The 13,293-nt window shown below is 41.0% G+C and overlaps 1 protein-coding gene across 1 annotated transcript in view; it reads right to left on the bottom strand.

Annotated features, from left to right (window-relative positions):
- Positions 1 to 12,965, bottom strand: part of ACBD6 (acyl-CoA binding domain containing 6) — an 85,461-nt gene extending 72,496 nt beyond the window's left edge. Inside the window, exons 1-3 of the mRNA XM_009892928.1 lie at positions 12,960 to 12,965; positions 12,749 to 12,813; positions 12,124 to 12,220 (exon numbers count right to left, since the gene is read on the bottom strand). Coding sequence (XP_009891230.1) covers positions 12,124 to 12,220; positions 12,749 to 12,813; positions 12,960 to 12,965 — 168 coding nt within the window. The remainder of the gene's footprint in view (positions 1 to 12,123; positions 12,221 to 12,748; positions 12,814 to 12,959) is intronic.
- Between the last annotated feature and the right edge of the window lie 328 nt (positions 12,966 to 13,293).

Below are 13,293 nucleotides of genomic sequence, written 5' to 3'. Positions count from 1 at the left end.
GAACAGCCTTTTCTGCTGTGCACTGACAATGCGTCTAAGCCTTTATATGCCTTTGGGTTTATTAGTTCAGCTCAAAATACTTATAGGATGCTCTAGAAACATTTATGGAGTACAGTCTTTTCTTACAATAGGAATACTTGGACACTATTGTACCCAATTACCTAAGTACTAGAAAACACTCTTTTAAAGGATAACTCTTCTTCCACTCTAAGAAATAAACAGCATTTACAAGACAGCAGCCAATGCCTTAGCTAACATCCAAACAAAATCTTAATCTCCAGTAATTACACTCAATACCTCCTTGATACTTCATGTAAAGAGCAAACTAAACATAACCACCTAACCTTTTTCTAACCCCAAAAGCTGTATTTTCACTAAAGAAACAGCTTAATAGCTTATGTTATACACAAACCAACTATGGCTATTTTCTTCTAACTAAAAGTGTATGCTATTTTTAATTAACATATTCTCTCTTAAAACAGCTTTTACATAGCCATATGAAGCAGCTGGGTACATGGACTCTTCGTGCGTCTGAATACTATCAAGTAAATATCTACAACTCCACACCTAAAAATCAAGGCATTACATACTCCACAGTAAGATAAATCTTTAATTTCTACCGAAGTTCCTGATTATCTTTTTTTTGTTTTTTAAACAGCCTCTGACACAGTAAGCTGGAAGTTCTGCAACAGCTTCCATTACTTTGAAAAACTGGATTTTTTAATTAGAAGTTGCACCCTTTCCCATTCAAAAGAGTTGTGCTAGCACAGCCTGGTGGGCTGCTGGCCAAATCAGGAGCAAGAGTTTGACAAGGGGCTCCCATGAGCTCCTGAGTGAGTTGTAGAGCAAGCCAAAGCCCACCTCCCAAATGCCCACCTTGTGCCACAAGCAGAAGAGACTGACCCTGTTCCTCCTACCCTCACTCATCACCTCGCTTTACTACTCAGACCAAAAGGACTTGGGTCTATTAAGTCAGGCTATTCTGGGTTTCTAGGCACCCCAGGAAGATACTTGGTGTCCACAGACATTAGGGAGGCTCCCTGCTGCTTAGAAAGCAACCTGGCCAGCAGGGAGATAAGACTGAGCGGAGAAAGCGCCTCTTACCCTCCTGGTCCTCCCCACCTCCCCTTCCAGCTTCCTCTTTGGTTTTCCTCCCCTTTCAGACCCCATTACATCAGGCTGACATTCAGCCTGCTCTGCTTTCTGCCTGTGCCCCAAGCTCCTAACTGCTTCTCTACTCCCTGCTTACCTCTCCTGCCTCTATAGCCCTTGACAGCAGCGTGCTTGGTTCAACACCTCTCCTCCGTCTGCCCATGCTGCAGCCTCCCCAGTTCCCAGTTCCGTAATGTCGCTCAGCGCTACCGAAAGCTTCATTTTCCATCTTGCTTCAGCTGGTGGAGTTCCAGTACAGAAGTACACCTAACAGGAAAGTTTTGACTGCTGGAGGAGTTGCTTCTCATGCCATGACGCTGCTCCTTTCTGCTTCCAGCCTCACACAGCCACTTCACAAAAACAAGCTTTTCAGTACTTTTGTTACCATATTTTTGTTGCTGGGAAGAAGCAGCATTACTGCTGAAGTCTGCAACACATGAAAACAACTGCACATGGCAGTTAAAACCTGTCCTTACTTTGACAGGAACTGCCACCTCAAGGCAGAAATGGCAGAGGGCAACACCTGGTTGCTTCTGAGCCACTTCAGTTTGCAGTTTGACATCTTAACAAATTTAATCTCGACATCTCAATTTAAGCCAAGATCTTGGGCTCTCCCTGGACGCATCAGCACCTATCCATTTTCTGTTAACTCAGCCATAACACCAACAGGCTTCAGCAAAGGATCAGCAGCAACTTAAACCTGATCCGCTGGCCCTTCGCTGATGTTGAGATGCTCTCTCAGCTATGACAGCACTTGCTCAAGTGACGTTTTAAGACCCCAGAGCTCATCTGTGTCCCATGCCTCCAAACCCACAGCTGCAGGATCGCAGAATAATTACGTGCTGTGGGACTGCTACCTGTGCATTACAGCCACACAGCAAAACCTGTTACTTCTGGACATCTATTAAGAGGGAAAGAAAAAAGCAATTAGGTCCCTACTGCACAGGAAGTTACACAGTAAAGTAACCTGCCTCATGCTGTTACAACTTGTCATCGTTGAATGCCAGGAGTTTGACTTTTACATATATATATATATATATATATATAAACATTTATTTAATTTTTTTTCCAGTTGCCTCTGGTATATCTGGCTAGCATGCAGTGTCTTAATCCACCAGTAAGCCGGGAATCATGATGCCAGGATGCTACATGCATCACTATGCTGCAGCAGTACACACAGCATCAGCAGGGCAGAGCTATGTCTCTAATTATTCTTTTTTCTGAATACATTCCAGATAGCGAACGATATTTCTTTTGAATTAGTGCAAGATGATGAAAATTAATTCACTGACATATTCAAAAGGAAAAATATTTCATCTTTGCTTAAATGTTTAGCCAAAATCACTGCATTGGTAGCCAAAAGTGACAAGCCCCCCAGTTTCTTGCTTGCAATTCCAGAGAACAACTACTGCTACATTCTCAAATAGCTGCAAGAGAATATGTTATGCTGCCCACAGTACACTAACAACATAGCGCATCACCACTGCTGGATCTGAGCCGGAAAAATAGGGGCTAACATCGTTACAAGCAAAAGTTAGCCTTGCAGGGATAGCAAGATGTTATATTTAATCTACAGAATGTTTTTAGCAAGATCAGGCAGCTTAAAATGAGAGAGAAGAGGTACAAATCCCCGTCACGATAATTCTTTACTTTGAAGAAGTTTAGGAATATAGAAACATGGGTAACCTCTGTACAGGATTCCAGTGCAGCTTTCAGTATGCGACAGTTTGCATTGCTGGTTTGCTTTCTAAACTTCAACCTTTCTAAAATACAGGCTTGCAGCTTGGCACCGTTGTATTTCAATCAATCGCTTGAATGAGGATTGCAATGTCATAAATAAAAGAAGCTAAGACCATAAATTTCTGCGGAGATGTAAAATCAAAGAGAACAATCCAATGGACTCCCAGGGGGTGGGAGGCTGACACATATTCCAGCTGTTTATATTTCTACTATGAGACACTTGTTCATTTTAACTTTTCACTTATGCACAGCTTACCAGAACCACAATTCCAAAACCACTGAAAATCTCACTCTGGATCTGGCATTTTGGTTTGTGCTTTACAATAAAAGGCAGCTGCAGATGAGAAGCAGCCCTATAATTTATCAAGCTTGTCTACAGGCAAAATCCCAGACCACCACAGCTGACAGTCCCAACAGCACAGCACCCCAACGCCTGGCACGTGAGTTACTTGCTAGAACAAAGCATCCTCAGGACATCTCTGATAACTCCATCCTCAGGGCATAGGTTAATGCTAAACAACTGCCAACTCCCATCTACGCTGTCATTGGTACAAACAGAAGTTACGCATACTATTTTATTAATCCGCTCCCTTACTTAAACAACAGCCAAGGGATGGCGGTGTTATTTTCACAATACTGAGCGAGGACTTGCGCTGCCCATGAGCCTGTGCTGCTTTTAAAAACAGTAAGTATAAATAGGAAACTGAATTTGATTTGCTGCTCAGGCCATAACAGCCTACACAACAAAGCAGGTAGGCGACACACTCCTCCTACTCGGTGTGCTAGTATTGAGCTATCTTGCATAGAATAAAATTGATAAACAGTTACATGTGCAAAGACAGGGACAGAAAGGTAGCAAATAACCTGTGGACAGCTTTGTTTATGAGTAGGACCTATATCAAGTACTTAAAGCATCAGCACACTTTCCTCGTGAGAAGGTACAGAGAAATTTAGTTCATGTTTGTAGTCTGATATTTTACTGTCTTACACAACAGGAACAAGAAAATATCCTCTTGCGAATAAGAAAAATTGGTTCTGAAAGCATGCTCCAACAGCAAAAGAATCAAGTCCTAACTCGTGCAGCTAATATACTGCCATTTTTCCAACTTGGATAAAATAAGGCAGATCACACTGCCTGTAGTCTTGCTTGTATGAGTAAGGTGTACACAAACTGCGAGCTTTTGTTAGCCATGGACAGCACAGATCCCCTCCCAGAGGAAGGCTGCATCTACCACTAACTCCGCTTGCACGCGACAGACCGTCCCTCACACAGCTGGCAAAAGGCAGCAGGGCAGAAGAATCCATCTGTGTTAAGATCTAGCCCCTCTCAGGACGTATACCAAACCCCAAGGTGGTTCACAACAAGCCCCAACTCCGCAGTTTGCAAGGCTGCCTAAGCCAGAGGACACTGCAGTCGTACATGCCCCAACGCCAGAAGCCTGGGGTGGATCAGTTTTCTGATTTTGTTCTTGGGTTTGTTCTTAATTTCTAGTGCTTCCTTTTCTGTTAAAAGAATAAAACAATATAGTTTTTTTGTTTGTTTTGTTTTTAAATGGGAAAAGCCTGATTAGAGTTTATGAATTATCTCAGTGATTTACTTCTTCCAATGCGGTCATCCATTGAAATAAGAACTTTCAAAATATATATAGCAAACAGTGCAGTTTGTTTTCTGCATTTCGTTACAATTTTTATTCTTAAGTGCAATCGTTAATGTTTGGGTAAAAACAAGCAAAAAGTCAAACATGAAATTCACTAAGGGTGAACTGACACACAAGGATCTATAAAAACCCAGAAAGAACCGGGAGCGGTGAAGAGCAAAGAGCCTGGCAGCACTGCTGCGTAGCTCCCGGGAACACAGAAGGATCCTCTCCCCAGCGCGCTGCATTAGCACCGCACAGGAAGGCAAGCTTTAAGGAGCACAGCCATAATTCGATTAGTCCCCACTTTACACGATGCAATTAAATTGCTTTTATACCACAAAAGAAATAAAGTCACTATTTTCAAAGTTTTTGACCTCACGGTATAGCAAGCCATAAATTGAGACGTTTACCCAAACTGCACAGCAGGTATGTGAACCCACTGCTGCTCATGACAGGCAGAGACCCAAACAGGGCTTTTCCCTCCTGCTTTTCCCATCCCCCTTGTAATCCTGCCCACACCACTGTGCCGCTTTTTTCCTAACCACAAACGGTGGCTGCCTGGACAGATTATCAAGGGAGACATCTGTTTGACTGCTAGACAAAACAGGAAAACATGATGGGTGCACTCATTTTGCTTACAGACCAGTTTTTGCCAACGCCTTTCTTAATTTCCAGAAGAAATTCCATCAGCCTGCAGTACTAACCAAGAAATCCACAGACTTCAGCCGGAAACTGCAATATGATTTACCATTTGCTATTGTAATTCTTAGAAGTTGACCAAACACAAAACTTGTAAAACATAAAACAAGCAAAGCTGCTTGCTCCAGACATGAACAGGCCAAATTTGAGCAATGAGGCCAAATTTAAGAAAAATTCAGGTTTGGATTTCTAAATGCCTGTTTTAACATCATCAGACACAAAGTTTGTATTTGAGTCACTACAGAAATTTTAAGTTGCCTTGGAGATCCTAGTTAAATACAAGAGGCTTATCAATTTAAGATCAATCGTTAAAATATTTCAGTAACGTCAGGTGCAACCTACAAGAAGCATACATACCAACTCAGCTCCTCTGCAAATCAGGAAATTGTTTTTCCTGCTTTTCACTGGATCCTTGAATTACAAATTCACTTTTCCACATTTTAGTTTCAGGTTGCTTGTTGCATTTAAAATGCGAAAGAGAAAGGTTATTTCAACAGAAAGAAGGGGGGATGGAGCCCAGCCCTGTGCATAGGGTAACTGGCCACCCACCTGATCAAATATTGCCCCCTGCAGTACTGCCTGCAAAAACACCCACTGGCCACATCGATTTGCTTTATTCCTGCAGGTTTTCCAGCTTACTGGACTGCTCTGAGCCAGCAGCAATAGTGCATTTGCTCTTTTATTCACTCTGAAGTCTCTTTTCTTTTTCATGAGACTGACTGTCTATTCCCCAGGGGTCCTCTCCTGGCTGCTCCAAATTCTGTGACTCAGTGCTCCCACACCAACACAGCAATAGAGGTGTTTCACTCTTATTGACTCGTTGGTCCAGAACATAGAGAAATAAATCCTCCTCCACTTAAACAAGGCACAGAACAGTAGCTGAAAAAACACATGCAGCTTTGTCCCCTGCAAACATCAGCACTGGAATTTCAAACGTTTGAGAGCTTAAAAAGATGTTTGGTGAATGTCTGTCTATTTTCTTGGAACTCAAGCTCTCTTCCTGCTTTGCCTTAGAGACACGTCTCTGCTCTTCAGATTCCTAATATGCAACTTTCCTCATTACACAGACAAGTCAAACAAGTTAAAAGGCCAATTTATTTTTTTTTAATATAGAAATAGAAAACCATTAAGTCCTCCTGTGAGTTTCAGAAGTCAAAGCAAATAGAAAGGCGGCCTCTCAATGTTTGGCGAAGAACGCCACTGAAGTTAGTAGCGTGACAAGCTGTTGAGATTGGAACTGGTAAATGTGCAATATAAGAAATAGGAAAAGGAAATATTTAGAATCAAGAGATGCCAAAACTGCAATCAGCAAATGGAAGGCTAAAACTGATGAGCAAATCTGGATGCTTTTTTTATTATTTATTTTTATTGTTTAAGCTGTGCCATATAACCGTCTTGTTACAAGAAACAATCAATAACAGCTCCCAACCACCTCACTGCAGTGTCGTGTACACACCTCCACCCACCTCCCCTGCGACATGAACTCAGTTGAAGAGATGTGTACAACGCTGCTGAGCAAAAGAGGTGCTGTCCCGCTCCCGCCTCCGGATGGTCAGTGCCTGTGAACACAAACTCCCATGTCAATCTGAGGTCTGAAAAATCTGGATGCTTAAAGCCAATGGGGATTTGTGACATCAAATACATGACAGAGAGTAGACTTTTAGAGTGGGGGGGGGAACGGAAATATAGGCACTAAGAATGTCACAAAAACTGCAAGTACTAGAAGTGCCCAATTATACAGTAGAGAGACAGTGATGTACAGGAGAACAAAGTTATTGCATAAAGATGCAAGACAGGGGAACCTCGCTAAATCACCAAACCCTCTGCTGAAAGGTTTCATATTTAGATAAAATTCAAACAATTGGGGCAATTCTTCTACTATAGTCTTGCACCGTGCTTGCATATTAGCTTCCTACTTTAGAAATCTGTCTTAGTTTGACGATAAAACCCTCTGCCTCCATTATTTCCTTCTCCAACCATTCTGTTGAGGAGCTACCACTTACTCTTTCATATAACAAGGGATCTGTTCCAAGCTGTATGCAAGACTTCACGATGCTCCTACATCAGCTTACTTTTTCTTTCTCCCAAACACCTCTTTTTTCCCTGCTCAGTGCTTTATCCCATGCTAAATATTACCATCTACAGCAAAGGACAGCACCACAACAGCGGGTACTGCAGATCCACAGCCTGAGAGAAGGCTCAGAGGCAGGAGCACACATAGGCAGTAAGCTGCAGGTGGCTGGCAGAGAGAGCAGATGAGTATCATTGCCAAACTCACACACACATCAGCAAAAGCCACCGAAAGCAACATGTCATTTGCTGCCAGTAAAGCAGGAGGACAACAGGTGAACGTATAAGAAGCGATGCAGCCAGGACACATATACCTCTCTAAAGGACCCAAAGCAGTGAGATGTGTTGACGGCATGAAACATTTCTGTTTAAGGATAGAGAACCCAAAAGAATTGCTTCATAAATTACTCTCTGTTCTGGAGGAAGAGTGAATAGACTTGAAGGACAGGTGATGTCTCTGAAATATGCAAATAGAGCTGAGCTGGTCCAAGCAATTACCTTTCCACTGCCTGGAACTTCAGACTGAAAGGAATGACTCACAAGAAAGAACAAGAAACAAAAGATGCGCTAAAAGGTAGAAGATGACGAAAGAAGACTGCATCAAAAGGAGAACGCAGACAAGCATGGAAAACTATAGTCCTGACCTCCTACTAAGAGCTTTTCTTGGGAAGAGGAACAAAACCTACGACACAAAACACAATAAAACCATGCCAACACAGGAAGACGTAACTGCAAAGCATCCAGAAAGGCAATTGTGATTATTGGTTCTAGACTTTTGGTTTAAGATAAATAGAGCAAGGAGATTCCTGTAGCTTCATGAATGTACAGACAATGGATCTCTCCTCAATATCCTTTAGGTTATTTGCTATTTTAAAGATTTCCTAGCCAAAAAAAAAAAAAAAAAAAAAAGCTTAAAATAAATGGAGTATTGTACTTTTTTTGAATAGAACCGTTATTTGCCTGTAATATTCATTAAAAAAAAAAAAAAAGCTGAAAATAAATGCAGTATAATAATTTCTTTCCAGGTTTTAGACAAAGCTCTGAAATAAAAGATTAGGCATGACTGTCAGACAACCTGCTAGCAGCAAGGGTGAAGAAGAAACTAAACCACATTGGAAACAGCCACAGAGACAAGCCAAAAGATGTGCCTCTACCGTCAAAAGTGGCACACCAGCCTCACAGAGCAGACAGCAGCTGTGCCACTGCCTCTCCACACTCAGTTGTCACCTAACAAGGTACAGGTACTCCAAACTCCATGGGAGAAGTAGGAAGCAGCTGGTCAGATTTTGGCTGCTACTGGTATTCTCATTGCTTCTGAACACAAATTCAGGGTGCTCCTACTACATCAGAATGCTTCTACTTTGGTTTTTTTTTCCCCCATCCAAAACAAGCGGAGATTACTAAATTATAGCAGTTACAGTCTGATGCTGAAAATGTACTAATACAGGAACTGCAAGGTCAATATGAAAGAATGAATCAATGAAGAATCAAGAAAAAGGAATGAAGAAGTGGATCTATTTGGACTGCATAAGAAATAGTGCATTCAGTTCCATTCTATTTATTAAGAAAAATATTGACAGCCTGAAAGCTGCAGAACAGCAGCAACTCTGCTGGGAAAAAAGTGAACCTAGAAACACCTTATCTTTTTCATAAGTTTTAAAGTTTACATATGTAATACTAAAGGATCAAGATATTAAAAACCCTTTGCAAATATAGGAAACAGGAGGCTGAGGAGTATTTAAGAGAACACACAGGAACAACTTTAAGGGATGAGACAAACTGTTGAAGAAAAAATATGTAGGTAATATTGAGAAAGCTTTACAATAACAAATTAATGAACCCACACAAAGAGAAATTCAACACCTTTGTACTGTAATCACTATTTATGATTCATAATGATCTGAAAGCCGAACTTTTCCAATCTGTACCAAGCATTTTATACTGCTTTTAACCAAATACTGGGAGTATTTCATTCATGATCTGCTGAAGGTAAGAAAAATCCAAAGGAACCCAGCAGATGAGCATGTAAAGGAGACACAATGACAGTGATGAAGCACCTTGTAACGCACCCTCAGATCTTTTCTATAAATCCCATTTGAAATTTGAAGACTAAAATAGCTATTTTATCTCCATCCCCTGAGACAAGCATCTTCATCATTTTAAAGAACAGAGCTCCCTCTCGTGGCTCCAGAAGGTAGGGGGAAAAAACCCAAGAAGTACAGAGCAGCGAGACAGATCAGAGCAAGAGGACTCCTGATAGCATTTTCGTCATGTGAAAGGGGAATTAAAAGGAAGATGTAGCAGGAAGGACAGATAACTTCTTTTAAAGAAAGCAATGTCACCTGGTTTTTAATGCTAATTTTTAAATTACATTCTCTACTAATGTAACTTCCACTGCTAGGCCTTTCTGCATCTGAGCATATTCCTTCAATGCAAACTGCTGAGATCTCTTAACAAGTTCCTAGCTCAGTCATAGGCAAGGCGCAGAAAAAGGAAAGAGTCATGACAAGAAATGTGGCAGCTGTGCAGCGGGGTGCAGGGACAGTAAACCAGGAAACACCCTACAAATTTTCCTCAGCATTATAGCTCCGTGCACTGAGACCACACAGAGGAAAAAAAAAATAAAACAATTGGCTTCAAAAAGCCGAGAAATATATGCATAGTTACATGAGCGAGAGAAAAACGTCTATTGCAACACTGCAACAAAAGCATCTGAAGAAAGAAAAATCACATTTCTTTAAACCACTCTAACAACTCAGCCCTGCCGTCTTCACAGAAACTTCTGTTCAAGCTCGGGCATTGCTCTCCTCCTGCAAGCCTACAGTTCTTGCATCAAAAAGGGAGGACGGAGCAACACATGAATGAGAAAACACATTGGCACAACAGCATTACCCAGCACAGTCTAGTTTCTGCTGAGTCCTGGGGACAGGCTTATGCAAGGACAGCTATGGGAAGAAATGTGCTTACTCGCATTCATTCCTCACCCTAGGGGAAGAGGGGAGGAGCAGTGCTGCAAACCATTCTTTGTTTACTATATCTTGCATTTAACTTAAAAAAAAAAAAACAAAAAAAAAAACCCAAACAAAAAACTAACAGATTATTCCACTTTCCTAGCTGACACCTTTGTAACCTGAAGGTCACACCTGTGACAGTAAGTATTTCTCTGAGGCAAGAAAGTGAAAGGAGAACCCAAAGCTAAGCTTCTCACCATGCATAAGAAGTCTTTTCACAAACAGAAGCTCTACCCATAAAAATTCAGGAAAGAGCTGGGGTGTTTTGGCTTGGTTTTTTGTTTGTTTTGTTTTTGTTTTGTTGGGTTTTTTTTTAATGGTTTAACGCATATTCATATAGAATCACAGAATGGTTAGAGTTGGAAGGGACCTTAAAGATCATCTAGTTCCAACCCGCTGCCATGGGCCAGGACGCCTTCCACTAGACCAGGTTGCACAATCCCCCATCCAGCCTGGCCTTGAACACTTCCAGGGATGGGGCATCCTCAACTTCTCTGGGTAACCTGTGCCAGTGTCTCATCACCCTCAGAGTAAAGACTTTCTTCCTAATAGCTAATCTAAACCTACCCTCTTCCCTCTTTCAGTTTAAAACCACTACCCCTCGTCCTATCACTACACTCCCTGATAAAGAGTCCCTCCCCAGCTTTTCCGCAGGCCCCCTTTAGGTACTGGAAGGCTGCTATCAGGTCTCACTTTACACTGCTAACCACTTTCTTTATTCAGGATGGTACATGGATTCTTTTAAAATTATTTTATTTCTGTATGAGAATTTTAGCTTGGACAAGAATTTACACAGCATGCAGTTAGATTTTGCTAACTGCACTTAGCATATTGCTAAGTGCACTGCACAGCATATAAAAGTATTTTCCCCAAGGGTATTAAAATGGGTTTCCTCTAAATGACAATATTTTTCTGCTGTAAAAACAGGATCAACGCCATGAAACATGAACTAGTGAAGAAAAAACAATTACTCTTAAGTCTCCAGAACAGCACCAGAAGAGAATTGAGAATCAAATTTTTGATTCATATGTTTGTGCTCACACAAGACTTTGCTTCCAAAGCACATGACCAAAAATGAATCAGTTTTCTACTGTGAAAAGAAATTACCATGCTTTCAGCGTTTTGCTGTTAGCAAAATATCTCCACTCTACCTCCAATCAAAGGCAATACTTCTTCTGAAGAGCACTTCTCTCTCAAAAATTGTATAAAAATCATTCTATAAACAGGGAGATAGCCTTAAATATTCAATCAAGTAATAAACCTGGTAGATGAAAGACAGATTAATTAAAATGACAGTACAGTCCCCCTTTAAGACACACATACGGGACTTAGAAATACACTTGTTATGTTGGAGTACCTAATCATAATCAGATTTGGTAATTTGCTGCATCGAAACAAAAAGGAAACATTTTTAGAATTGATCATTCAGTTCATGTCACTTTCATGGAGATTACTTTGTATTGATCAACATTTAAATAGTAGTTGAAAAGAGAAAGACAAGAAAAGGATAAAAAGTATCTTTACATGCTAAATACAGCATGAACCAATAAAAGCAAAATAAATTAGATCACTATAGCCAAACGAACCCTGTGCATGCGCTCGCTGTAATGAAAATAATTATGAATGAAAGAGATGGTTCTTCATGTTTTAGTCATAACAAAAGGAGAGTTTTAAAAACGAATTTAGACTTTAATCTGCTCAAAATGAAGCTTGCCATGCAGCAATTAACATCTGTGTGAAGCTGAACCGTCGTAAGCTTTACAAAGACAAATGCTGGTTTGTTTTCTGAACAATATTTTCATGTTTCGTACCTGTGGATTCCAACTGGGGTCCAGTTTTTTCACCGTAGCAACATACTCCTGCATAGCTTGATGAGGGCTGATGTCTCCCAGGGCTTTCCAAGCCTCCCTAGGAGAGACAGCAAAACATCAGCGAGCCACCCAGAGACAGCACAGTATGTTTTTATACTGTTATTAGTGGAACACAGTGACAAGATTTATCTAAACATATTAGGGGGTGTAAAGCCATCTTTCATTCGGTTTGAAGTGGTCGACTTTTCTCTGAAGCCATGAATGGCCACTGTCAGTGCAGGACTCTTCTGTGAAAGGATCTTTCAGGGGATCGTGATCCAGGCTGTAACATGACTTTGTGTTCACAAAGTAAAGCTGTTTGTAAAGCTATAGCTATTTTCACAAAATTTCTGCTGCACGCAGGCTAATACTGGATAAATAAGGTAAGTACAGGAGTCTGCTATTTCACGTCTGCATCAGGCATAGCAGCAAACATTTCCCTATTAAACAAAGGATTTTAAAGCCAGTTCCGGGACAGACTCTGAGAGCTGACATCCTCTAGGTGCAGAATCTGTCAACGGATGAGACAAGATGCAACAAAAAGCAGAGCCAGAAATTGCTGGGAATTACAAGGATTTCCTCTTACCATTTCTGCTTTCCCTCAAAATCGAAGAAGCTTGGCTTGGGAGTATTACAGGTTCCAAATTTCACCTAAAGGAAAGAAATTTCCTTCTGTTAGATCAAAGGGGACTTGCATAAGAAAATACTGGGTTCTGACGGTTTCAGAGTAATTTTGTTGTTGTGCCAGAGGAGAGGTTTTTGAGAGAAAGAACTGACACAATTCAACCCCGTTTTACCCTCATTTTGGTGCTCTCGGTTATTAGCACCTCTGTATCCCTGTGTTTTCTTTGCGTGATGCAAGTGAAGCAATTTTGTTATGCAGCTCATTTCTTTTGCATGCATTACCTAACAAGGATAACCAGCAAGTGATTTCTCACTTAATGTTATGTTTATTACCCAGCCAAATGCCTCATTCTCCACTAGTATCAAGAAAAATACCGTTGATTAGGGTTTCTACAGAGACGATTATTCATTAAGGCTGAAATTCACCTGCTTCCGCACAAAGCTCAAGTAAACAGACTTTGCTTAATTATCTTCAAGGTCCTCTGGAAGGCAAGGGGACAAACTCAG

This window comes from Charadrius vociferus, unplaced genomic scaffold (genome assembly GCF_000708025.1).
Source record: "Charadrius vociferus isolate BGI_N301 unplaced genomic scaffold, ASM70802v2 scaffold39, whole genome shotgun sequence".
Lineage (NCBI taxonomy): Eukaryota > Metazoa > Chordata > Aves > Charadriiformes > Charadriidae > Charadrius > Charadrius vociferus.
The sequence above is the reverse complement of the archived record's forward strand: the minus strand, read 5'-3'. Positions and strand labels throughout refer to the sequence as shown.